General features: G+C 48.0%; 1 protein-coding gene across 6 annotated transcripts in view; it reads right to left on the reverse strand.

Moving 5' to 3' along the window:
- Positions 1-27,026, reverse strand: part of Rps6kc1 (ribosomal protein S6 kinase C1) — a 144,728-nt gene that overhangs the window by 6,488 nt on the left and 111,214 nt on the right. For all 6 annotated transcript variants that reach the window (XM_052200297.1, XM_052200298.1, XM_052200296.1 and 3 more), the window contains 4 exons: positions 20,935-22,494; positions 20,574-20,663; positions 2,046-2,128; positions 1,039-1,134 (listed from right to left, as the gene is read on the reverse strand). In XM_052200297.1, coding sequence (XP_052056257.1) covers positions 1,039-1,134; positions 2,046-2,128; positions 20,574-20,663; positions 20,935-22,494 — 1,829 coding nt within the window. The remainder of the gene's footprint in view (positions 1-1,038; positions 1,135-2,045; positions 2,129-20,573; positions 20,664-20,934; positions 22,495-27,026) is intronic.

Below are 27,026 nucleotides of genomic sequence, written 5' to 3' on the forward strand. Positions count from 1 at the left end.
ACATTTCTAAGACTCAAGTAAGAAGCAGAAAGAGGAGAAAGGGAGGCTACCCAAAGCAGAGTAGGCATTTCCACATGGACTGTGCATGGCTCTTCTACAAGTGACCTCAATAACCTGCAGGGTGAGCCCTGCCGGGGACCCCTCCCTTCTGAGGGCAGATGGTATTTTCTCAGCATGGGCAGAGATAAGATGGCTGTTATTACACAATGGAACAGACCTTCAGCCTCAACCGCTGCATAGGGAGGACACCTGCTAAAGACAGGGGCAGAATGGTGGGTTATCATAGACAGTGCCCACTAGCTCAGCCAGTGGAGGTAGACTGTTCCTTTCCTGCAGCTCCAGGTCTATGCCTTAGCACTGCTAAATGGAGTCCAAATTTCTCTTTAGGGGAATACAATGTTTTTCTTCATATAACCCCCCTCTTTTAATTTTTATTTTCCCTGATTTTAAAACATCTATATTTATTAATTAATTTTAGTTCACCATTTTCAAATCACCTTTTTGGTTTTATAACTTTCTTTCGTGGAAGGGCAAGGACTACAAGCCCGCCTGGTGCGCTGTGAGCCTCTCCCCTCACAACAGGACAGGATGACACAGTGCCTTCCTCAGACACCCCTGCAGAGGCAGGAGTCTGAACACAAATTCTCAAACACCTGAAAGCTCAAGTTTCCTGAGTATACACAGGACTCTCAAAACCTTTCAGAGTTCAGAGCACTAGGTTTTCATTAGGAATGCCTAACCATAAAGTCTCCATACACAGGACAAAACACCACAATCTGGAAAGCTCTGGTCACTTGGGACTTGTGTTATCATGTAAATTAATATGTGAGAACTGGCTCGAACAGGTCTCTGACCCTACATGTATACATGTAGCCTACATATGCCTGTCTAGCATGCACAGAACATGTGTCATGTTCACTCCAAATATAACTATACATGAGTTTTTCCCTGCCCCAAACTAATTCCTAATGGCTTTAGTGCATGGGTTCTACTGACCTGCAAGGGTGAGGTACTTAGCCAGGGGGATGACTAAATTACCTGTTGAATGAGTGAACGAGCCTCTTCAGAAACACAATCTGGCATGTTCAAAGTAGTGTGGGTATTTATTCCCGCTGGGTGGCACTCCACCAATGTCTGAAAGAGTCAGTCAGGTACAGTTCTTATCCCAAATCACATCTCCCCCTGTTCTATCACAGGGCACGTAGGCAGCAAGTAAGAGAGCTCACACCATGTACTCAGGAGGCACAGCCAGCCACAGCACGGCACGGAGGCAGGTTAGAGCCCAGAGAGCATTTATGTAAAGCAGCTGACAGCCAGCACGCTCAAAGCCCAGGTTTGCCCCTTCTTCATCACCAGGGACTGGATCCCAACAGTGTGTAAGCTTAAGTTACACATGAACTCCAAAGAGCTCTGACATAACAAAGGTTCTTTAAAATCTTTCTTGTGTAGTTGGTTAATCAGTGTCTCAGACGCACATAGCTATACTTTACAGTTTAGCTGCGAGCACGACTTCACAGCAATCTTACATTGCCAATTCACACACTTAACAAAAGTGGGACTTTGTCTCCTCCAGTTTCTTCCAGGAGGCAAAAGACAAAAAACTCTGTTAGGGTCTATTAACCTTATTAATATTAATCACGCTTAAAAGCTACTAATCACAGAGTATATTCTCTGTCCACAAGCTAAAACAGATAGGGAAAATGTACAGTATTGGGGGTAAAGATGTTACCTTTAATACTAACACTGATTTTTAAAAATTGAATTCCCCCTAGCTTCAGACAAGACCCTTAAAGAATCTGGGGATTCTAGCCCAAGCCTGTCACCCACAGGTGTGGGTCTGTTAGAGCTGTATCACAGACAGCTCAGATGAGAACTGTAGCGTCACAGAGGCTTGCCATCAATTTATTCAATGTTACATGATTTTTAAAAGATCTTGACAAGTTTCTCTGCCTGTCTCTGACACTGAAGCTTGGCAAAAGCTAACGCGCTCAACTGAGTCTGGTGGCATCTGGATAAGAGCACCAGGTGTCTGGGTCACTGCGTACCTTGCCAGTGAGAAGTTCGAAGAGGACAGCACCCAGGCTCCACCAATCACAGGCTTCAGTTTCTTCTGTGACTGCTCCAACCTCTAAACAGACCAAAAAAGGTTAATATTAAAATTCCAGAGGTCAATTAAACTTTCAAAATTAACATGTATTAGCAAGGTGACCTTGTTAATGCTGAGAGAGCAAATCCTAACACTCCTGGGCTTTCAAATCCCTGAAAGTCGCTTTTCTCTTTGGTCACCTACTGGGGCTGCATTTTTCCCCGACACAGCCATACATTAAACAGAGACCTTTGTTCTTCAGCTGACGCAGGGGCACCTTCAAGACACTGTACTTAAGGCTGCAGGAGCCCACAAGGCCGGCACCTGTTCATCTTTCAATTCAAGGGAACACAGCTGAATTCCCCTTTCAAACCACCTTTTGTTTTAGAAATAAAGACTCCTTGTAACCAGAAGGAACTTCAAAAATTACCTAATTAATGACCCTGCTGGGGACCAGGGAAAACACCTCACCCACTGTCACACAACAGCAGATGACGACCTGGCCTCCCCTTCCTCTCTCAGTCTCTTCCTGAAGAGGGAGCCTGTGGAATCCAAGTCTGCACATTCTGAAGTTCAGAAGAAATACAGTTGAGACTCACAACAAAACTGCTCATTCAAACAGCCAGCAACCACGGATCTGCCTGTCCGTTCCTGGGGACCTTGGGGAGCCATCTTTCAGGTTGCCCCACAATGAGCACCAACTTTGAGGGTACAGTCACTGAATCCTGCCCGGGACCTCATTCTTTTGCAATGACTGGTGACTAGTCCCAAGGCCTTGCCAGCATCTGCCTCTCTGACATCAAACAAAAGCAGCTGACTTTAATTGACTACAGAGAGCCTACAACTCGAGACTATGTTCAGAAGTTTCTAGAAAGTTAGTGAGATATAGTGACATGTAGTAAGTAATGTAGGCCTCGGAACCCTGGTTTTAGCTGTACTCTGCAAAGCATGCTTGAGGAATAATTACGCAGTGCTCAGGACAGGACACTTCAGTCCTGCAGCAAGGGCAAGGCTGGTGACACCACTCCTCATGCCAACAGCCAGGGACAGACCCATTTCAGCAGCTTCTTGATGCTTCTTTGGGACTCCACAAACAGCCTTACAAACACTCTCACCTTACCCAGCAAGCTTAGGAGACATACTTCTTGGGGGCTGTTTCAAAGCTGCAGGACCCTCTCCTCCACACACAGAGCCACTGTTGCCTTCAGAGGACTGTTCTTAGAAATGTTAGCCAGGAGCTGAAGAGATGGCTCAGCAGTTAAGGGCACTGACTGCTCTTCTAGATGTCCTGAGTTCAATTCCCAGCAACCACATGGTGGCTCACAACCCTCTGTAATGGGGTCTGGTGCCCTCTTCTGGTGTGTCTGATGAGAGCAATGGTGGTGTACTCATATGTATAAAATAAATAAATAAATCTTTTTAAAAGAAAGAAAAGAAAAGAAAAGAAAAGAAAAGAAAAGAAAAGAAAAGAAAAGAAAAGAAAAGAAAAGAAAAGAAAAGGTTAGTCAGGATGTACGTTCCCAGAAGTCTCAGAAAAACAACGAAGAAATGGTCATAGGCCTGCCACCAAGCACAGCCTTGGCACACGCCCTTCCAGTCTGCAAGACAAACAGTTCACACAATTTCCCTTTCACATTCCCTGCACAGCATCTCATTGGCTGTACAATAACATGTAAATGTCTTGCTCAATCAGCCACGTATCAGGCCTCCGTGTAGGGTCTCAGCCATCCATCCGATCAACCAGTGTGGACACAGAAGCAGCAGAAATGAGGCTCTGCATTGGCCCAAAAGCACAGACTCTGCTACATATTGCAAACAATGAAAAGTTAAAACAAGTTTCCCCATCAGTATCCATAATGAATATTTTTTCTCTATTTCACTTCTTTAAGTATAGAGTAGATAGTCTTATGTTACTTAGTTTTCTTAAGGTTTTACCTGTTCAGAACTCAAGACTGTAATAACAGGTCAGTCACCCATTTAGAAGGTGCCGGCAACGCTCCACACCATGTGTAGACTCTGTTGTACTAGGCTGAGTGTCATAGTGATGGGCACAGCAGTCATACTGCAGACCACACTGTGATCAGAATAACTAGGCACCCTATGTATGCGACATGTCTCACATGTCAATCATTTTACACGTCCTAACATCTGACAGAACTTATTCGCATGGACTATGTATGAAGAGACACCATCCTCTGTGAGCAGGCAAGCCAGCTCAGAGAATACGCATGTTAGAGGATGCCTTTTAGGGTCTCACACCTTGCCTAAGGAGCTCCAGACTGGAACCATGCTGTCTCCCCACAGGGTTTTCTCTAAAGCCCGGGGAAGGCTTTACTGAGGCAACCTGAACCCATTACTGTAGCACAGTTTACAAGAACTTTTAATGACACCCAGCCCATCGAGAGCTCAAGTTCTGCCCACCTCCCATTACCACTGGGAACCTGCTCGCACGGCTAACACGGCAGGCACAAGGGGGCAAGGGTGCAGACGCAGGATAAATACTGGCTCTTCTGAACATGGAGGAACTAGGTGGGGGAGGGGTGGGAGAGAAGGACTCACTCTGGGACTCAAGGTAAAGCTGGCATGCATGCCAGATAGAAGACTTTAGAGACCCAGAATCCTACGTCACTAGTCACATGCCACCCCAGCAGTCAGAAGTCCCTGGGTTGAGATTACCAGGTACTTTATGGGACAGACCCGGAGGGCGGACCCTTCACCGTGCTGTGGATTTGGCCAGCCAGCCTCTAAGACTGAGATTTAAAACCCCTGGTCACACTGTCCAGGCGTCTGACAGGTAGACAATTACCAACACGCTTCAGTTGTGGACAGCAAGCGGGTGATGGCCCCGTGGGAATAAAGAAAACTTCCTTTCTCACTTCTCTGTGTGCACTAGCTCCTCGGGACGCCCCACAGGCACGGCCACTGTGGAGACACTTGCACTGTGCCTCGAGCTGCGGCTGTGTCCTCCCTCATCCCTCATCCTGCTTCTCTTCCTCTCCCCTGGTTCTCTCTCAGACGCAACCAGGTCCATGCTCTGAAGGCACCTGGGCCTTACACTGGTTCTCATCTCTATGACAAAGTATCTGATGTCACTCCAGGCACTTGCTTTGGCTCATAGTCTGCAGCTCCAGTGCAGGCTGGACAGCTTCCTGGCTTATGGCTCCAGAAAAGGAAGGGAAATGTGGCATGATGAAGCAAAGCTCTCACTTCATGGAGACCAGGAAGCTGGGGACAAGGCTCACCTTGCCAGCACATGCCTTGAGCGAGCCGCCTCCTCTGCCAGGAGGCCTGCCATCAGCACTCCATCAACTGCTCACCCTGCTGACAACATCAGGGCCATCAAACCCTCACTTCCCGGAAGCCCAGTCTGCAGCCACACCTCGGCACGCAGCCTCAGAGAACATTCCATTCATAAATCACAAGAGACCCTAAAGAGACTGCCAGCCACCTGAGAGCTATGTGCAAGAATATAAGGCCACTGCGCTGTGCACGGCGTGCATGCAGTTCTGAACCTCATTGCGGTGTCACTGGGGTCACAGCTGCTGTGCCCGGCTTTCCTAGGAGAGTCTAATCCACGGCAGAGTTACCTAAGGGAGCTATGTGCTCCTGAACTGTTTCATAGATTTAAACAAAGCCCCTCTTCTCTTCGTTGTCAGAATGCATGCTGTTGGCTGCCTTTTAAATGGCCCTGAAAAATAATTATTTCTTTTAATAAATTATATAAAGCCTTTAATATATAAGATGAAATTACATGGCTAAAAAGTAACTGAGGTTTTTTGTGGCTGTCAAACCCACTGCTCTAAAACTGCTTTACTTGCAAAATTTCAAAAATATTACAACTCTAGCCAGAGCCAGGGCACTGACTTACACAAGCAGCTATGAGACGGTTGACACGTCACTGCACGTCCACATGTGGCCAGTGAGGTGGCTCAGTGGGTAAAGGTGCACAAGCATGGCGCCCACGTGAGAGCCGGGTGTGATGGCTGACATCCACAACCCAGCACCCCACAGGGAGACGGAGGCACAGCCAGGCCAGCCAGAAGCCCACGGGTACAGCAGCCCCGGGTACAACCCGACACACACTGCGCACTCACCCCACACTGAGACAAAACTAAATCTTTACTGTAGAGACTGTAAGGAAACGCCACATACAGTGGTGTGGCTGTTTTTTTGAGCACTGTGTAGCAGGGAAGCCGGGAATCCCTTTTTAAAACTAACTTCATTTTGAAAATTCACTGAGGCCTGTGAAAGGACAGTCTGCCAATTTCAACTTGGTTTTCTTGCATACCCCACATGTTAATTTCTTGTGTGCCCCAACACAACCACTGTCATGGCAACCTCTGGGCTGGGAAGTGTCCTTGTCCCACAAGCACAGGGGTCTCATAGGCACTGAGCAAAGTGACCAGAGAAAACATGTTCCCCTCAGAAAACCACTTCTTAGGCTCTTCTCACAAAAACACGACGAGATGGTGGCGTCCAGGAATCAAAGGATTTTGTCTAGGCTCTGGCGGCACTGTTCTACGTGAGGTCAGCCACTTCTTCCCCTCTGTTCACTGCCGCGTCTTAAAGCGCTCAAGAGCTGTTCTCACGACTTCTCCTCTCCTAAGATGCCAAGCAGTGGGGAACACCGAGGTGAACAGGGGTGCTCCATCTCCATTTCCATCCACTGCCACAACTGTGCCTGCCTGCCTGCCGGCCTCCCTCCTTCCCTCCCTGCCTCCCTCCCTCCCTCCCCTCAGGCCTGTTCAAGGAAGGAGCGTCACCCTCTTCTCACAGTGTGAAGACACGGAAGCAGCTTGAATTATATTCCAGCTCACTGGAAAACTGATGAGGCCACACAGCATGTGCCAACAGTTCACAGAACTCGACAGAATCTTATCGAATAACCCATTCTAGTTCCTAACTTCAGTACAGAATCTTAATTCCGCGACTGAAGATTCAACCACCATGTTTCTTGGCTGCAGTATCACGTATGTGACGGCACCTTTGTCCTACTAGGGTTGACTGTCTCACAGAACCTCAACGAGCCACAGGAGTTTTCCGAAAAACAGTGTGGTCTTATCAATGCTGACCATCCACGGCTTCCTAAAACCCTTAGTAGAAGGTGAGTCCCTTAGCCCGTGACTGCCAGTCTTCTGAGTCTCCTCCTCCTTACAGCCAAAGCAGAACACAGGGAACCAGCTCCTGAGTCATTAGGAATAAAGTGGGATGTGTGGACTTACTTCTGAGCCTGTGGCGGCAGCCTACGATCCCAGCACTCAGAGGCTAAGCAGAAAAGTCCTGCATGCAAGGAGTACCTGCTTACAAAAGGAGATCCTGCCCCTATCCACAAAGAAGCATCTCTAACCATGTGGCAAGTGGCAAAGAAACCAAGCCTCACCCGCTCACAGGCTTCAGGGAATCTGACAGACCCTGGAGGCCAGGGCACAATTCCCGCACACAGAGTCAGGGCCACCTTCACCTCTGCAGTACCAGGGGTGCGGCTCCAGATCATGCAATGTCAACTAAGCGTGTATCAAAGGCTCAAGTGAAAAATAAAACCAAAGCCAGAGCCAAGACTCTTCTGGAAGCCACACTTGAAAATTGAGTAAACTAGAAAATGCAGATTAAACTCACCAAGGCTTTGAGTGAGTTTCTACAAAGCCTCCTACAAAGCCTCCTGAAGATGAATCAACCGTGCATTTTAAGCGCTGTGGTCCCCAACATTCCAAATTCAGAATCTGTTTTTGTTTACAAGCCGTTAACTGCCTTCTCGGGACGGTTAACGATCTTTCCCAGCAGCACGCTGTGCCCACTGGATTTCTCTAAGTTATTCTCTAAAAATTCTACTTTAATTTAGGATAATTATTTAAATATTCCTCCTAGATAAAGGCATGGTAGATCACACCTGTAATTCCAACCCTTGGGAGTTAGTTGGAAGCAGGAGGATTCGTGAGTTTGAAATGAGTCTAGGCTACGTAGTGAGTTCCAGGCCATCTTGGGCTACAGTGTAAGACTGTCTCAAAAAGCAAACACACACATACACACACACACACATCCAAGGGCAGGCAGAAGGGGCGCTTATCCACACATACCTATAGATGTCTGCATAGCCAGGGCAGGCAGAAGGGGCGCTTATCTACACATACCTATAGATGTCTGCATAGCCAGGGCAGGCAGAAGGGGCGCTTATCTACACATACCTATAGATGTCTGCATAGCCAGGGCAGGCAGAAGGGGCGCTTATCCACACATACCTATAGATGTCTGCATAGCCAGGGCAGGCAGAAGGGGCGCTTATCCACACATACCTATAGATGTCTGCATAGCCAGGGCAGGCAGAAGGGGCGCTTATCTATGTACCTATGGATCTCTGCATAGCTACATTGTTCTTCATAGACAAACTTGTAAATACATAAGTGTTGGACACTTAACTTCTTTTCTTTTCGGGGGGAAAAATAAAACTCAGTGAAAAAGCAGAAATTATAGTAAATGAAGTTTTTAAATAATACCATATTAAGCCAACATTTACACACTCACGCAGTGCCTCATCAGTAACATAATAAGCATATATCAGTCATGGACCAATTGTAAAGCCATAGACTCACACACTACACTAAGTTGATAGCAGAAGTTCTCTTTGTAAAAGAGTGAGAAACACAGACGATTTATGCTACAGGATCCTCTGGTTTGCAAATTGTCAAAAAACAAAAACTGAGTGCCTGACTTTGTGTGTGTGCAAGCATGACTACACTGAGTGCCTGACCTTGGCCTATGTGCCTGTCAATGCTGACTACATTGTCTAGTGCCTGACCTGTGCGTATGCATGTTAGTAGTAGCTACACTGTCTGACCTTGTGTGCGTGTGTGTGTGTGTGTGTGTGTGTGTGTGTGCACGCGCGCATCAGTACTGACTGCACTAAGCGTCTGACCTTGTGTGTACACATGTGTGTGCATGTTAGTGATGGTTACAGGTTGGACATCAGGGGTCTTCCTCATATGTTCTCCACTTATCTTCTGAGACGACAGTCACTGTACCTAGAATGGCCAGCTTGGCTAGACTGGGTGGCCAGTGTTCTCCAGGATTCCCTCTGTCTAACCTAACCGAGTGCTGGGTGAAAGATGTGCCGGCTTTTTATGTGGGTGCTTGGGCAAACACAAATCCTGTCTGTGTAGCAGGAGCATTAGCAACCAAACCACCTCGTATGTGCAGCCCCTGAGTAACTAGCTCTTAGAAATCCAAACTCTCTCTTGGAAAAGCAAACAAAAACATATCGCCTTTTAGGGTCAAAGAGAAACAATATAAATATAAAGGCAAAATTTTATGCATTTAAAATCAAGCACCATGCACACATTTATAACACTGTGTGTGTGTGTGTGTGTTTGTGTGTGTGTGTTTGTGGGGAGCTTGGCATGTCTAAATTCTTGTAAAATTCTTAAGTATTTTGTAAAATTTAAAGTAGTCAAGATTTTGCAAAGTTCTTACAAGAAGCCAGGCGTCAGCATGCTCGCACACAGTAAAGAAAGGTGCGTTGATAACGCCATCTGTCACTAGTGATTCACATGAGCCAGGGGAAAGAACATCTTTCTCCCGCGACACGTGTCCCTTAGCTAGCGCTGGGAAGCATTAGTCCCACGCTCCCACACGCACAAGCTCTCCCTGCAGCATCTGCTGCTAATTGAAAGGGACCAGAATTACAAAATCCTAGTCAATTTCTCTCCAGCTCTTGCTGTGTGTAAAGATTTTCTATGCGGGGGCTAAGCATTAGTCGTCCACTACAGCTGATGGCTAAAGACCAGAGAGAAGGAAACACGCAGGAAAGCATTTTGTGTCCAGCATTCTGTGGACTCAACTGTGGCAAGGGGGACAGCTAAGCATGCCTTTTGTTAGCTCAGTGCAATTCCATTCTGTAAATATAACTAGCTGCCTATGAAGGTCTATTAACATCCTAGTTAGCCAGTTGTATATGTCCTCTGTTGGGGTAGTCTCCTTTGATATAACTTCAAAAGTAACTGTCAATATTATACCAATTATGTCTTTATTTCTGGCTCCCGAGCATAGTTTCTGGAACACAGGAGGCACTTAATAAATGTGTGTGGAATACATAATCCAATTGCATCTCGTAACACTGTTCATTCAAAGCATTCAAAGTACCCACAAAGATCCTGGAATATTTGTTTTAAGAGCCATGCTCCATCTCAAGTCCTCTGCACTTTTACTCCATGTAGACTATGAAGTTTAAACAGCATCTGATGCGCACAGGGTGGCAAGTGGAACACAGATTATAGACAACGGCAGTGGGAGTCACTCGGCTGCTAACTGCAGTAGCTGACAGTGGCTTCAGCTGGGGAGTGGAGTGACACCTCTTACAGTAGCTGCCTCTGGGTGGCGGTTTGCTCTGCTGCGTGTGCCATGGGCCTATGGAAAGTGAAAAGGTTGGCAAATGCCTGGCAGAAAGCAAGCCGGGCCAAGAGGGGAGTCCAGGCCTCCTGTCTCTGCTCACCATGAGGAACCCAGGACCTGATGCAGTCAGTACCTGACTGACAAACTGACACCTGCTGAGTTCTCCTGGGACCACTGCTGTCAGATTTTTTTTTAAATGTTTTCAAAAACAGAATTATAAACAGACACACCACCTAGCTAAGCCCAGGGCATTACTTTAGGTACAGGGAAAATACTTTCTTGGAGAATTAAGAGCCGAGACAGAGCCTTCTAACCAGGAACTCGGGACTCTCCCATCTCAGCCTCCCAGATGTGGCTGAGGCAGGTGTGTGCTACCAGGTCCAGCTTACACACATTTGTTTTTAAGTTCCCACAACTAAGACAAAATGTTACAAATGAAGCCATAGCAACAGAGTGTAAAACTTGCTTGCAATATTAATGACTATACACCTAGGGCTGTCCCTGAGCTACATCCTATTCCCCAGTCTTCAAATCTGAGTTTCGTTACAGGTGTGGATGTTTCCTCTAATATCTATAAACAAAATTATCAAAGCTTAGCAGCTGAAATTTAAGTCTGAAAATTCAGAGCTATTTATAGGGACCTCAGGTTCAAAGCCAGTTCATCTGAACAAGTAAATGTTATCTGCCTAAGTGTTCACAGCGTCTCCAAGGCAGGTCGTAATTCACAGACAGATAGACAAGCAGGAGCCACCACCTCTCAGCCCATCCTTTTGAACACTGTGAGCCCAACTGTCCATTCTGTAGTTCCCAAGTTCTGTCACTGCTCCATTGCTTGTGCGTGTGGCACATTTGTCAAGCGTGGCATAAGAACAGTCTAGATGTTCGGATGTCCCCAGAGCCACGTGGCTCTAACCAGCTAGCGAGCTGCCCAAGGACGACTACGGTAGCACCTCACCCTGTCCTTCCAGGACACAAGGCACGCGCTCCGCCACCTTGCACAGCCCTGCTCTGGCCTCACCTTGGGCTCCAGCCTTGCTTCCTGCCTTGCGCTCCTAATCCAGTGTGTTGTGGGTGAAAAACAGGATAGGACCACAGGCCGAATGGGCTGGCTCACGTTAGGCCTCCAACTTAGGCCCAAATTTCTCCTTAGGGTGACCTGGCAACTGTGTTCTAGACTTTCCTGAATTACCTGCACAACCTGAGCCAAAACACTTTGGTTTCACGTGATCCAGCACTCTGGGGCCAAAAATAACTTGTTCAAGGAGTTTATGGGTATCAGCCGATGCTGTTTTCTCTGGAGACGAGATACGGAGGGTTAGGAGCCATGCAGCCTCTGGACGACTGATTCCTACCGCTACAGTCCTGCTTCCCCCTCCCCGCCCCCCCGCAGCCCACACTTCCAGCAGAGAAAACCAACAGCATGCCCCATCTGCACTGATCATCTCACAACTCTGCCCTGAATGGCCATCGGGGTCACTGCGCTCCTGACCAAAGCCGGACATTGATGGATGAGAAAAGGCTAACTGGAAACTGAGGATGAGAGGGTGTTCGTCCTTCCCGTGGCTCTGCAGGGCTGGGCAGGCCCAGGCAGCACGCTCCGTGGTTAAGCGCTTCTGCAGCCACCTGCCTTACCACTGCTAACTTTTTAAGAACCATAGCACTTCCAGACATTATCTAAAGGAAGTATTTATGAAGAATCACATAGAAGGAGTAAGCCCCAGATGTGGTATGCCATTAACTTCTTAAAACTTTAGCATTTCCAGACGTTTACCTGAGGGAAATGTTTGTGCAGAATTGCTTATAAAGAATAAGCCTTCGATGTGGCATGGAGACCAGAAACAGACAAGACTTTACAGGAAATGGGGTTACAGTTTACATGGAAGCAGCTCCTCAATCCTCAGAACTCAGTGCCTAAGATTAAGCACTGTGGGCCAGCGGGGGAGCTCAGGGTGCAGTGCTTGCTGCACAGACGTGAGACCTGAGTCCAAAACTCCAAACTCACTAAAAGTCAGGCGTGGTGGAGCAGCAGGGCACAGAACAGGCAGAAAGCCACGGGCTTCCTAGGCAGGCAGTCTAGCCTAATGGCTAGTCCCACATTTACTCAAAGACTGCCGCAAAAACAACGTGAAAAGCAATAGTAGAACACACCAGACTATGGTCTTCATGTGTGTGAGTCAAGCATGGGCAGAGGCACACACACGCGCGCACGCACGCACGCACGCACGCACGCACGCACACACAGGCACAGGCATACACACTCTATGATTCAGCCTTCTGTCTTCTCTGCTAATCAGAGAAAGTCACCTGACTTCCTGATGACAGTACAGCACTGTAGTCAGTTGCCTAACTGTCCCAAATCAACGCCAACATCAAGATAGGAAGCATTAGTTATTCTGCAGGCCCAGCTTCCAGGATTTCTTCCCTGAAGAAAAAGCCTGCACAAGATCAGAAAGGAAGGGGGTTGGTGAAAACACCAGGCTAAATTAACCTCCTCTTAATGGTCCAAAGTCTGGATAGTAAAGTCCCCAAGGGTCTGAGTGCTGAAGGACTTGTCCCCAGCTTAGCACTATAGGAAGCCAAGGAGTGTTTAAGGGCTGGGGCCTTGTAGGAGGTCTTTAGGTCACTGGGGACGGGTATTGAGGAAGATCTTGGGACCCAGGCATGAGAGGAATTCCTGGCCCCACCCACTCCTGTGTGCTGTCCAACAACTGCTCCAGCTGAGCCTGAACTAGAACCTCCAACAGGAAGAGCCGAAACAAGGCAGCTGGCTCTGTGAGCTACAGCAGTTCCCGATGCTGCCCTTGCCACGGAATGCCAGGCTGGGTGGAGGGACACAGAAAGTGGCGCTGAGCTTCACCTCTCCTGTGTGAGCACTGACTGCTGTGTGAGCACTGACTGCTGTGTGCGCACTGACTGCTGTGTGCGCACTGACTGCTGTGTGCGCACTGACTGCTGTGTGAGCACTGACTTCTGTGTGAGCACTGACTGCTGTGTGAGCACTGACTCCTGTGTGAGCACTGACTGCTGTGAGAGCACTGACTCCTGTGTGAGCACTGACTGCTGTGTGCGCACTGACTCCTGTGTGAGCACTGACTGCTGTGAGAGCACTGACTGCTGTGTGCGCACTGACTCCTGTGTGAGCACTGACTGCTGTGAGAGCACTGACTGCTGTGAGAGCACTGACTGCTGTGTGAGCACTGACTGCTGTGTGCGCACTGACTGCTGTGTGAGCACTGACTGCTGTGAGAGCACTGACTGCTGTGTGAGCACTGACTCCTGTGTGAGCACTGACTGCTGTGTGAGCACTGACTTCTGTGTGAGCACTAACTCCTGTGTGAGCACTAACTGCTGTGTGAGCACTGACTGCTGTGTGAGCACTGACTTCTGTATGAGCACTGACTGCTGTGTGAGCACTACTGACTGCTGTATGAGCACTGACTGCTGTGTGAGCACTACTGACTGCTGTGTGAGCACTGACTGCTGTGTGCGCACTGACTGCTGTGTGCGCACTGACTGCTGTGTGCGCACTGACTGCTGTGTGCGCACTGACTGCTGTGTGAGCACTGACTGCTGTGAGAGCACTGACTGCTGTGAGAGCACTGACTGCTGTGTGAGCACTGACTGCTGTGTGAGCACTGACTGCTGTGTGAGCACTGACTTCTGTGTGAGCACTAACTGCTGTGTGAGCACTGACTGCTGTGAGAGCACTGACTGCTGTGTGAGCACTGACTGCTGTGTGAGCACTGACTGCTGTGTGCGCACTGACTGCTGTGTGCGCACTAACTGCTGTGTGCGCACTGACTGCTGTGTGAGCACTGACTGCTGTGTGAGCACTGACTGCTGTGTGAGCACTGACTTCTGTATGAGCACTGACTGCTGTGTGAGCACTGACTGCTGTGTGAGCACTGACTGCTGTGAGAGCACTGACTGCTGTGTGAGCACTGACTGCTGTGTGCGCACTGACTGCTGTGTGCGCACTGACTGCTGTGTGCGCACTGACTGCTGTGTGCGCACTGACTGCTGTGTGAGCACTGACTGCTGTGTGAGCACTGACTGCTGTGTGAGCACTGACTTCTGTGTGAGCACTGACTGCTGTGTGAGCACTGACTGCTGTGAGAGCACTGACTGCTGTGTGAGCACTGACTGCTGTGTGAGCACTGACTGCTGTGTGAGCACTGACTTCTGTGTGAGCACTAACTGCTGTGTGAGCACTGACTGCTGTGAGAGCACTGACTGCTGTGTGAGCACTGACTGCTGTGTGAGCACTGACTGCTGTGTGTGCACTGACTGCTGTGTGCGCACTGACTGCTGTGTGTGCACTAACTGCTGTGTGCGCACTGACTGCTGTGTGAGCACTGACTGCTGTGTGAGCACTGACTGCTGTGTGAGCACTGACTTCTGTATGAGCACTGACTGCTGTGTGAGCACTGACTGCTGTGTGAGCACTGACTGCTGTGAGAGCACTGACTGCTGTGTGAGCACTGACTGCTGTGTGCGCACTGACTGCTGTGTGAGCACTGACTGCTGTGTGAGCACTGACTTCTGTGTGAGCACTGACTCCTGTGTGAGCACTAACTGCTGTGTGAGCACTGACTGCTGTGTGAGCACTGACTTCTGTATGAGCACTGACTGCTGTGTGAGCACTACTGACTGCTGTATGAGCACTGACTGCTGTGTGAGCACTACTGACTGCTGTGTGAGCACTGACTGCTGTGTGAGCACTGACTCCTGTGTGAGCACTGACTGCTGTGTGAGCACTGACTGCTGTGTGAGCACTGACTGCTGTGTGAGCACTGACTTCTGTATGAGCACCGACTCCTGTGTGAGCACTAACTGCTGTGTGAGCACTGACTGCTGTGTGAGCACTGACTTCTGTGTGAGCACTGACTGCTGTGTGAGCACTGACTGCTGTGTGAGCACTGACTGCTGTGTGAGCACTGACTGCTGTGTGAGCACTACTGACTCCTGTGTGAGCACTGACTGCTGTGTGAGCACTGACTCCTGTGTGAGCACTGACTGCTGTGTGAGCACTGACTCCTGTGTGAGCACTGACTGCTGTGTGAGCACTGACTGCTGTGTGAGCACTGAGTGCTGTGTGAGCACTGACTGCTGTGTGAGGACTGACTCCTGTGAGAGCACTGACTCCTGTGAGAGCACTAACTACTGACCACCCTTGCACAGTCTTTAATTGTAGGAGCGGACGAGTTTCTTCCCTTCGAGGCCCAGACATACATAGCTCTAAGATACTAAATGGCAGGAGTTCAGCGCTTCAGTGTCCACCATCTCATTCTCCGTTCTCACTCTGTGGCCAGTGACCTCAAAACACTGGGAACTGAGCTCGGTGAAGGTGCCAGGCCAAGTCAGGGTGCGCGTGAGGCTCCAGGACCCTTCCGAGCTGGGTCTGGGTAGGCCCCAAGGCAGCAGACCCTCAAGCCTTCCACATTCCCACATCCATCCCTCCCTCTCCTGAGTGGCAGACGGGCTTCCCTGACTGACAGGAAGGACGCCCTCTGCTTCGGCATGTGGTGGGGTACAAGTGTGAAACCCCTGCTCTTTTCTGGAAACTGCACAGTTCACTCACCTTGAAAGAAACAGGTTGGCTTTACAGAAAGCCAAAGATGAAAGACACTTGCTGATCAGTGCAGAAACACAGAAATGCCTATGTACCCGGGACCTACTGATCCTTTTGCTCAAGGGCAAATTCTACCAAGCCACAAATGCAGCTCTTCTCAAGTTAGCTTTAAACCTGGCCTCGCCTTCCACTACTTTCTCCAGAGAGGAAAAGCCTGCCTGAGACCACAGGCCGTTTCCTCACTACGTCCTCATAATTTCCGAGGACACAGCTTTATTTTGTTCCTGTTTGGTGAAATCATTCTACAACTCTTAAATGCTCATATTTAAATAAACCTTGCTTCTTTAATTCTTATTATTCCTGTTAAGAATCTTTTGGTGTATTCTAAGGTGTCTGGCTTCTTCCTCTTAATGAAAATTTTTCCATAAATCCCTCATTTCCATACATTATAGTTTTTATAAAAACTCTACAGACATATGAAAATATACTTTAAAAGTCTTCCAAGTAAAGTAATTCCTTGAACTCAACTGTTAGGTGGAATTCTGCACCTGATGAACTTGAATTCTGACCAATTTTTATGTAAGAAATGTGTCATATGATTCACATAGGTGATTATTTCTATTCAACAATCTACTTACTATTATGAAAAGGAGGTCTGAAAAATCTTAAATAACTTGTCCAAGATCAACACAAATGTTAATGCTATGTCCGGGACAAACCCTAAGGACCTAGCGATTCTCAATGACATCAAAATCTCTAAATTAATAAGTGTCTGATGGTCTCAAAACATATTAATCCATCCCTGGGGTGAATCCTAGCTATAATATAAAATACTGAAGTACACTGCTTAGTACCAAACTTACTAAGAAAGGAACGGAGGGAAGGGTGTTTATGGAGAAAGGCAGGAGAGACTATACCCCCAAAATATATTCATGGACTATGTGTGACTAGTCGGTGGGGGGACTCTCTGGGAAGCACGGGACAGAGGCACTTGAGTATCCTGCTCTACCCTGAATTCTGCAGAGTGAATTCTGTTTCGCTTTTCACTGTCAGCTGTGAGCTGTTTTCAAGTATGGCATTGCCTAATGGAGGGAGCAAAGCTGTCCTCTGCCGTCTGGGAGCGTGCAGATGAGGCAGTGTCAGTCCCCTCCAGTTCACATACACTCGCCTGTAAGACTCCAGTCTGGGAACTCTTCTCTGAGAAATACCAATGCAAATTTCAAGTATTTAAAATGAAGGGTTCACAAAGGGGTTGAAACGTAACAGTGGAAGATACACAGGATATTGTTTAAGGAAGGAAGGAGGTGTGTGGGTGAGGTTGTTAGCTTGGTAACTAAGATGTATCCGATTCTGCTCGCCTGAGCTAGCCTGAATTTTCAGTCTTTGCATTTCACATGGTTAAGAGTATCAGTTCTACTTCTAGCTGCCTTTGATGGTAAAAGATACTGCTATGAAAACATTAACTACAGCCCCTGACATTGTATTTTTTCTTTTCTATTACACTAAAAATGTTGCAGCAAAATTTATTCTATGCTACTAAGTGGGGAAATATTTCAAATCCTTAGGTCAAAAACTTGGTGAAGCTGTGGTTTCTATAGCATTAGAAGTAAAAATCCATGTTCCCGCGAGCAAGTGCTCCAGAGGGAAGCGAGCAGTGCCCTGGCCCTGGCTGCTGACCCAGCGCCTGTCCCAGTGCACCCAGGAGATCCTGAGGCAGTGCCGAGAGAGGACAGTGGTCCTACTCAGTGCTGTGTTCCCTCTGCCTACCTAGCACATCACCGCCCTGCTTCTCCTCTTTCTCCCCCACCATTCTGTGTGTCTGTGGTATGAAAAGAAGCCATTTACCATGAGTAATGTTTATTTAATAAAAACCTTGCTAAGTAATCGAAAGACACAAAATGAACCTGAAAGGTCTGACTTTGAGAACAGGGCTAGACCTGCTCTGTAAATTCGTATTCTCAAGATCCTCTCGATGGACCCGCAGCTGCAGCCACTGAAGGCACTGGGTTTTTCACAGACACAGATAGACAGAGCTCCATAGGTTTTGTCTTTGTATTGCTGGATCTCTTTGCTTTAACATAAAAGGCAACTTTTTTTCAAGTTTCTTAGTTTTATTGCAGAAACTTGTGAGCCCTAGACTGCCTTCGTAGACATGGCTAGAGGTCTGTGGCTTTAAATCCAAGATCACAAAGCTGGCAGAAGCAATTCTTAAACAACAGAAGGTGATCATTTGCATTTCAAAATTTATCTATCTTGCTTTTCCCCCTCAATTAGACCAAAACATGTTGATTCCCAGGTTTCTGTGAGTGTTTTCTGGTCTGAACTTATTTATAGAACAGAATAATAGCCCCCCTGCTAGCCTGGCATTTGCTCAAGTTTCTGTCCATGGAAATCGAATCTGTTACTGGAAATTTTTCTCAAAATATCAAGGCACATCATCCACAAGATAAAAGGATGCAGTGATAGTATAAAGTACAGGCAGGTGGGTAATGTTTTTTGAACAAACAGATGATAAGGATCCTGGGAGGGAGGAGGGTAGGGGCAGGCTGGGAGGGAGGAGGGTAGGGGCAGGGGTACTGGATAAACAGAGGGCAAAGCTCTGTTCAGCACCCTCTGGACTTTACTTTCTAACCAGGCAGCAGAGCGTTGGCTTTAGTGACTATCTCAGCAGGACTCAGGTCAGAGCTGGGGGGAGGGGAGAATGTGGGAGAGGGAAATTGCTGCCAGGGACTCTGTTTACCTTCTGCTATGGTCACTACCCACTGAAATGCTGGGCCACTACCACTGCTCTCTGCCACTGACAAGGGACAAGCGTCCCTTTCGGTCCTAAGGGACACTTTGCAGCTTGAGGCTCCAGCCCCTTTAGGGTCACTCGGGGCAGGCTCTGCCTCTCTAGGCTTGAGGTCCTGTTAACAAGAAGGAGGGATCTACGTTTCTGGGTTTCTCCTTGTTGCTAAAGTTGAACTGCCCAAGGGTTGGAGGTACGACCGTTGTTGCTCATGCACAGAGCAGCTAAGCAGCTGGAAGGTGCAATTCTTTCATGCAAACAATCACAACAAAGCCTCTCTTTAGACTACAGTTTGGCTGGATTCTTTCCCCCAAATGCTATGAAGGACAACCTGGAAGGGGACGGCAGAAATCGAAGAATCCATTAGTGGTGTACTGCCACCTGCTGGCCAAACGCGAGGAGTGGCATTCCTCCCGTTCAAGACAGGGCTTGGAAACGGTTAAACCTGGAATTGTTAATGTGGAACAGTACTTGGAAACTGATAAACTCAGCACGTGAAACTGAGAGTTGTGTGGAATAATTTTATCCGGAGAACCAGCCTTGATGTGCTCAGATGGCAAATAGCCCAACAGCCACTGTTAGGACAGAAGCATGCGCCCACGACACTCACTCTGATCTACTTGGCACACTGGACAGAACACACTTTACTTACAGGCTCTCCCAAGTTTCAGGTGGATTCTAGAACCTCTGAATGCACTGTAATTAACAAATATATCCATGCTAACTGGAACGTAAAATGTTAGTTCTTACCAAGGTGGAACGTGGCACCGGTGAACACAAGAGCAGTTTCACCACATGTTTTTGTTCTTCATTAACTACACGACAGTACTGGTTTGCAACAAAGGAAAGTTTGGGCATTTGCACTGTGTTGAAAACCTACCTTTCCTCAGCCCAGCAACTCTTATGACGGGAAGTTTTCCCTAAACACAATAAAGCCCTTTCATTCCTCATAACCATCCCTTCCTGCGAAGCTGAGCTACGCAAGGTGAGCAGCAGCACTGCGGCGAGCTAGCACAGATAAAGACCACACCCAGTGGAGGAGGTCCACTCCACCAGCCTGAGACACTTGGCAGCCAGTGGGCGTGGGCAAGGGATGAGTAAAGTCTGCGCCTTTCTGAGACTTAGCGCTCAGGAGACCTGAGTAAGCTGTGGTGTTAAGAGCCCCCTATGGCACTGACAAGAAGGCAGCTCAAACCCATGCGTGTGCTTAACTATGGCTGCCAATAGAGGCCTGGACGGCCACAGAAACACATCTGTGATGTTAAAAATAAAACATCAGGGAAGTAGGAAGGGGTGGATGGGAGAAAAGAAGGGAGGGAAGAGGGCTTATGGGACTTTCAGGGAGTGGGGGGCCAGAAAAGGGGAAATCATTTGAAATGTAAATAAAAATATATCGAATAAAAAAAAGAAAAAGAAAAAGCAGACCATATCTTAATAAAATTTAAAGTCTGCCCATGTGGAGAGGCTTAGGGGACACAAGGTCTTCCTTAAGACACTTTCAAAGAACACAGTGAGTTTCCAGAAACGTATGAATGTTTTTACCAAGAGCAGCGAGTGTGCATGTGTGTGTTTGCACACCCAGGGGCCTATCTTTGGCTCCATACAGTTCAATGCCCTACTTTTCTTCGTTAGGGCTGAAGGGGTGAGTGGGCCGACAAGCGTGAGGCGCTCGTGAAAGCACGGCCGACAGGCAGAGGGGAGAAGAGACGCCTTTCACGTGAAGCATTTGAGGCGCGTGCTCTAACCTGGGGCGCAGTACATTCTCGCCGCCGCATCGCTGTCACAGGAATCTTCAACCTCACTCCACCTGCTAAAATACGTTAGCTGAATGTGTCCTAAAAACAAAACGACAGGAGAAATCAAAACATTTTTCTCTTCCATTTTCTGCAGAAGCGAACTGTAATTACTCCTTTTGTAGCTAAAAACAGTATCATTAAGAATAATGGCATCATTAAGTACTAGAAGCTATTACTGGGGGTGAATTTGCCGCACTGATAATGAAGCTCTAGACAGGAAATGAAGATACTAATTACAAGATAAAACGCCTACTCAGTTAATTGGAAGCAACAGCGAATAAAAAGAAATGCATTTGTGAAAGTTCCTGACCTCCATCATTCAATAAGATGTTGTTTGGGTTCAGATCTCGGCACACAATCCCCTCTCTGTGCAAGGCGTCAAGGGCTACCACCATTTCCGCTGCCCATCTCTGAACGCAGCCCTCGGGGATGAAGAACCTGGAGCTTACTGCTAATCGCTTATCCAGGTCCTCAAAGATCTGATGGATTTCCTTGTCTGCCTCCCCGGCTCCCACAAGTCGTTCCTTATCTCTCTGGAACAGGGAATTCCGTTCTTCTTTAGTCGGTTCTGTAAACAGCAACACTTCCTCCGATGTGGCAGTGTCTGTGCGTGCACTGTGTTCTTTAGCACCTGAGCATGGACTAGAAATGTGGAAGAGGCTTTCTTGCAAGTCCCGTGCAGTGGCCGCTACCTCCACCTGCCCTGGTCTGTCAGACTCAGAATGCAAGCTGGAGAGTGGAGACTGGTCTCTTGAGCTCCTGTCATCAAAGGCAGCTGTGAATAACACCCCAGGATCAGCCTGAGAATCATGCTCTGGGGTCATAGCGCCAGGACCGAACTCGGTGGGACTGCTCGGTTCCTCTGGGCCTCCTTCTCCCAGGCCCTGGCACTGCTCAGAGCTCAGCCTGAGGCACAACACATCTGGGGCTTCCAGCAGTTTACTTTCCAGCCTGCCTGCACTGGCCTGTGAAAACTTAGTAGGGTCCATTGCCGAAGCCTCTTTGGTTGGCTGAGGTTCACCAGGTAGATTCACAAGAAGGTCAGGCCTTCCTTCCTCGGCACCACCGACATCCTCAGAGGCAGCCTCTTTAAACGAGATAACTGGGACAGAGTCATCCGAGTCCCTGCTGATGGAGTCCTGAGCTTCACTCTCTCCCTGGCTCTTGCTGATATCAAAACTCTGAGAAGGGCTGTCTCCATCTTCAAGGGTAAAGAGCACTTTCAAAGGCTCTGGTTTCAGACTGTGTAATTTCTCACCAAAATCCAGCCCCAGGAGTTCACTTGTGCTGTCTTTACTGTCTATTCTGAAGAATTCCATGGGGCTGTTTTTTGACCTACTGAGGGAATCAGATGTTCGAGGAGAAGAAACTGCTTCCAGGTCCTCATCTCCAGGGAAGAACTTGAGCTGTGTGCTGGGGCTCGCATGGTCAGTGGTGAGGGACGCTGAGAAACTCCTAAGAGCCTTGTCCCCTTCGGGCTGTGTGACAGACTCCTCGTTCAAAGACGCCAGGTCAATCTTTTCCTGCCCATACTCGTTGCACAGCGTTAGGTAGCCGGCTGTGCACTCTTCCTCTGAACTGGAGCCCGAGTCTGGCCACTTGGGAGAGCTGTCCTGGCCGTCGTCTTCCTGGTTGCTATCGTCTTGAGAACTCGGGGTGAGACTAGCCTTCAGAGGCAGAGCCTTCAGCATGCTCCCCATGCTCCCCGGGTCACTCCCTCTGGACTCGAGGCTGCCGCCGCCTTGAGGACCGGCACTTGGCTGCTGCAGGCGCACTTGAGGAGGCACGGGCGGCCTCGTTTCCTGAATGTCCAAGCTTTCTCGGGAGCTTCTGTTCAGAAATTTACTGATGTGCGACCAGAGTTTGCCGCCTGTGAACAACAATGACAAACAATTGAGATCTCTACCTTGGTAGTTACTGAGCCACAGAAGAAAATGAAATACTAAGATAATCAGTCAAAAAATCAGTCAATAAAGTTCATTAATATCAAAGACCTAGCATGTGGTATATGCAATAAAGTGTGACGGTCTTCTGTGGACTTCACTAAGTGTTGAATGCAGTGCCAATTATTTTAAAAATTGCAACCTATTTCTTCCCATTAAGCCTGATAACTTGTAATCCCCACACACTAGATCTTTAAGTTAAACACTGTTTAGTCTTGTGCTTAAGGCATAACTAGGCCACCAGAGATACGGTGTTGCATAACGCTGTACACTGTAGTAGGGAATATAGTACCAGTCCATTCTGAAAGTGCCCAGCCCAGACCTGGGGACCAGCAGGCAGCCTGGCAGCTGGTGCCTTCGAAAGTGACATGTTAACTTTTTCTCCCATCTTCTGCCTCTGGAACAGGGCACATACTCCGTATGAACAAATATGACTACTGGGGAAGATTAACTGAGCAGCTATTCATACGGTGAACTGCCAAGGGAAAGGCAGCCCATGTTCTGACACACCTCTAGACCCAGCACCTACCTGCGTCATCAGACGAGCATGAAATAACCCAGCACAGCACCCACAGTGCTGGCCATAATGGTGCCTCAGTCGACTATAGAGTACAGAGATATTCTAACTAGAACCTGCATGTTTTTTTAAAAATCATGGAAACTGTAAGGGTTGGAAATTTAATCATTAAAAACTATATCAAGAGAATAATTCATTAAGTTTGGGGCCAGAGTCTGCACAAGAAAAGCTGCAGATGCATTCTCTATGACAACAGTAAAGTTCCCATAACTGGGAAATGAAAGATAAGCTATGGTCAAGTGAGATGGCTCAGCAGGTAAAGACACGTGCAGCTGAGTCTGACGACGACCTAAGTTCAATTCCAAGGACCCACAGGAGCAGAAGGAGAAAATCAACTTCTGCAGACTGTGCTCTGACTTCTGGACGTATGCTGTGATATGCGTGTACACACATACACACACACAGACATAGAGAGAGAGAGAGAGAGAGAGAGAGAGAGAGAGAAAACAATGAATGAATGAAATTTTAAAAGAATGAGTTAAAATAAGTCTCACTACTTAGCTAAGGGTGAATTTTCAGATCAGTTTTCATTTGCTATTGGGTATTGTATACCAAGGGAGCTAAACTGAAATCCTTAAACATCAGCGGACAGCCACAGGTATAAAGCCATCAATCCAAGAAGCATCTAGTTCACAATTCACTCCAAGGACATCAGTAAAGCTAGAACTCGCTTACTCTGTCCTCAGCACAAGGGGCGCAGTCAGTGCCAGTGCCAGAGCTTCACACCTCTCCTGCTCATTCTCTGCCTCCCACTCCCTCTTCCTCTCCCTCTACATCTCCCTCTCCCCTGCTGTCCTGTCTCCTCCCCCTCTGTCTCCCTCTCTGTCTCCATCTCCCACTCCCTCTCCATCTCTGTCTCCCTCTCCGTCTCCCTCTCCCTTGGCCCTCCATGTCTCCTTCTGTCCTCTTTAGAGTGTATGTTCAGGACGTTGGTGCTCCCCCTACAATGTACTAACATTTAAGGATCACCACTGGCTTAACTGTGACTGCACCATCTTCTGACAGCAGTAACCTCTGTGTGAAGCTGTGAAGGTGAAACCTGGATCTCACTGGAGACCCCAAGATGTCGGAGCTGCCAGAGCTGAGGGTTACCTGCCAAGGAGAGCCGCCCACAGGTCAGAGCCAGCCCAAGAGAGAGAAGTGGGCTGGCGTTAACAAAGCTGAGAGGCGCTGGCAATCTGAAGAGCCCTCTGACATCAGACACGGAGACGCAGAGTTTGGAGTTTGCCCAGCTGGTTTTCAGCCTTGCTTTGGTCCAGTGTCTTCTCACTGTGCTCCCTCCCTATGTTTTGGAATGGTGATGTGCATCCTGTGACACTGTATGTTGGAAGTATGTGATCTGCTTTTTTATTTTGATTTTACAAGAGATTACAGTTAAGAGATTGTTTGAATCTCAGAATAGACTTCAGACTTTTAAAGAAGTTTGAGATTGTTATAGACTGTGAGACTTTTGAAATTGGACGGAATGCATTTCTGTATCATGATATGGCTACAAGCCTGTGGGGCCAGGGACTAGGATGTGTTGATCTGAATAAGAAAGTCCTCCCCGTAGGCTCATATCTGAATGCTTAGTCACACGGTAGTGGAACTGTCTGAGAAGGGTGAGGAGGTGTGGCCATGTTGGAAAAAGTTCATCACTTAGGCAGGACTTTGAGGTTTCATAAACCCACACTAGGCGTAGAGAGCATGTCTGTCTGTCTCTGTCTCGCCTTCTTCCTCCCTCCCTCCCTCTCCTCTCCCTGCCTGACACCTGAGGATGAGGATGTAACTCTCAGCTGTTGCTCCAACTCTAACTCACAATCAGCATTATATCATAACATTTTCATTAGAAAATTAGTTTAAATGATTGTACAGCACAGCAGGTCACACAGAAGGTGTTACAATACAGTCAACCACTCCTCTGTTAGCTGAATTTCCATCCTCCTGCCTCTAGCTGCTGAGCAGGTCCTGGGATCCCCGGCATATCCTGGGAATGTATTTCTAAGGCTCCTGTGCAAGCTGCTAAGTTGCTCTGCCAGAATCCGCTCCACACACGACAGACAACTCAGCTCCTTCTTCAGCTAGCTGCTATACCAGACATTAGCAATTAGCCATTTTATTAATCATAGTGACATCCTGTTGAATTTCTACTGTTTTCACTATTACAATTTTAAATGTGACTGTGGTGTTTCCTTTATGAAAACTTTGGGGCTCACATAAGCCCCTAACATGAATTATAGGAGCTGGGCCTCCCGGAGGGGAAGAGGCCACCTGAGCCCCTCCTGCTTCACTCCTGAGGCCAGTCCAGCCTCGCACTCAGTGTAGAGCAGGGCTAGGTGCCAAGCAAATCCTCTCCTCCGCTGATAAGTCATAAGTACTCACACCAGAGCGCATTATTCCTCCCACGTGCCAAATTCCTCCAAACTGTTCTGCTGTCTTCAAAACCAAGATCAACCCTGACAAACACTTACACAAACACTGATATGTCAACATTAACCATTGTTCATTAACTCTCAAAACAGAAATAGAAAATACTTAAAATATTGATCATACTAATATATCAAGTATAAAACTGATATTTTCTAGGCCCATTTAAAGCATGGGAAATTCCAGTTATTAAGCCAACTTAATCTATAAAATATTAATTCATAACATTTAATTAAACCTCTGTCTTTTAATTTATTGGTTTTCTACAAGACTGCACAATAAATGAGTGAATTTGCTTGAACAAACTTAGAAATTGGATTTAACAGAGATGATATTATTATAGCAAAGTAAAAATCACCTTTGACCTAGAAATTCCCACTTAAGATATATGCCATACAAATAATTCTTCAAAACAAAATAAAAATGCACAAAGATACATATATTCAAGTAACAGGAATAGTTCATATACCCAGCAATAGAGGAAGAGCTGCATCATGGGAAATGAGCAGAACCACTCCACAGGTCTTCAAGTCAAAGGCAGAGCAGCATCTGCAAACATGCAGAGCTTAAGGTGCCCACCACCCTTAGAAACACGCAGTACTCAGCACATGCCTGCAGCTACGTGCTGTACACATGGAGCTGTCTCATCCTCCTTCAGCCCTACTGAGTGCATAGTCACTGCGTTTCTATTTGGTGTACAAAGAAACTGAGGCACAGAAAGGCTAAGGAATGTGCCCAAGGCTACAGAACTAATAATGGTGAGACAGCTCACACTGCTGCATCCTTAACCTATAATCCAGGCTGGCTTTGAACTCACTATAATCTTTCTGTCTTAACCTTCTAAGTATTTCACCCAGAGAACACTTTCTTCCAAAAAGAAAAAAAGGAATGGGACGGGAGAGGAAGGGAGGGGAGGGTAAGGAAGGAGGAGGAGGAGAAGGAGGAGAAGAAAAGGGAAAGGGGAAGGAGGAGAAAGGAGGAGAAGGGAAGGGGAGGGGAAGGGAGGGGGAGGGAAGGGAAGGGGAGGGAAGAGGAGGGGGAAGGGAAGGGGAGGGAGGAAGGGAAGGGAATGGGGAAGGGGAAGAGAGGGGATTAGGGGAGGGGAAGGGGAGGGGAGGGGAAGGGAGGGGGAGGGAAGGGAAGAGGGAAGGGAATAGGAGGGGGAAGGGAAGGGGAGGGAGGAAGGGAAGGGAAGGGGGAAAAGAAAGGGAGGGGGTTAGGGGAGGGAGAGGGGAAGGGAGAGGGAGGGGAGGGGAAAGGGGGAAGGGGAGGGGGAGTGGGGAAGGGAAAGGGGGAGGGGAGAGGGAAGGAGGAGGGAGAGGAAGGGGGAGGAGGAGGAGGGGAGGGAAGGGGAGGAAGGAAAGGAAGGGAGGGGGGGGAGGGGAGGGAGGAGGTGAAGGAAGGGGGAGGGAAGAAGGGAAGGGGAAGGGAGAAGGGGAAGGGAGGGGGGAAGGGGAGGGGAGGGGGAGGGAAGGG

This window comes from Apodemus sylvaticus, chromosome 12 (genome assembly GCF_947179515.1).
Source record: "Apodemus sylvaticus chromosome 12, mApoSyl1.1, whole genome shotgun sequence".
In the NCBI taxonomy this organism is placed as follows: Eukaryota; Metazoa; Chordata; class Mammalia; order Rodentia; family Muridae; genus Apodemus; species Apodemus sylvaticus.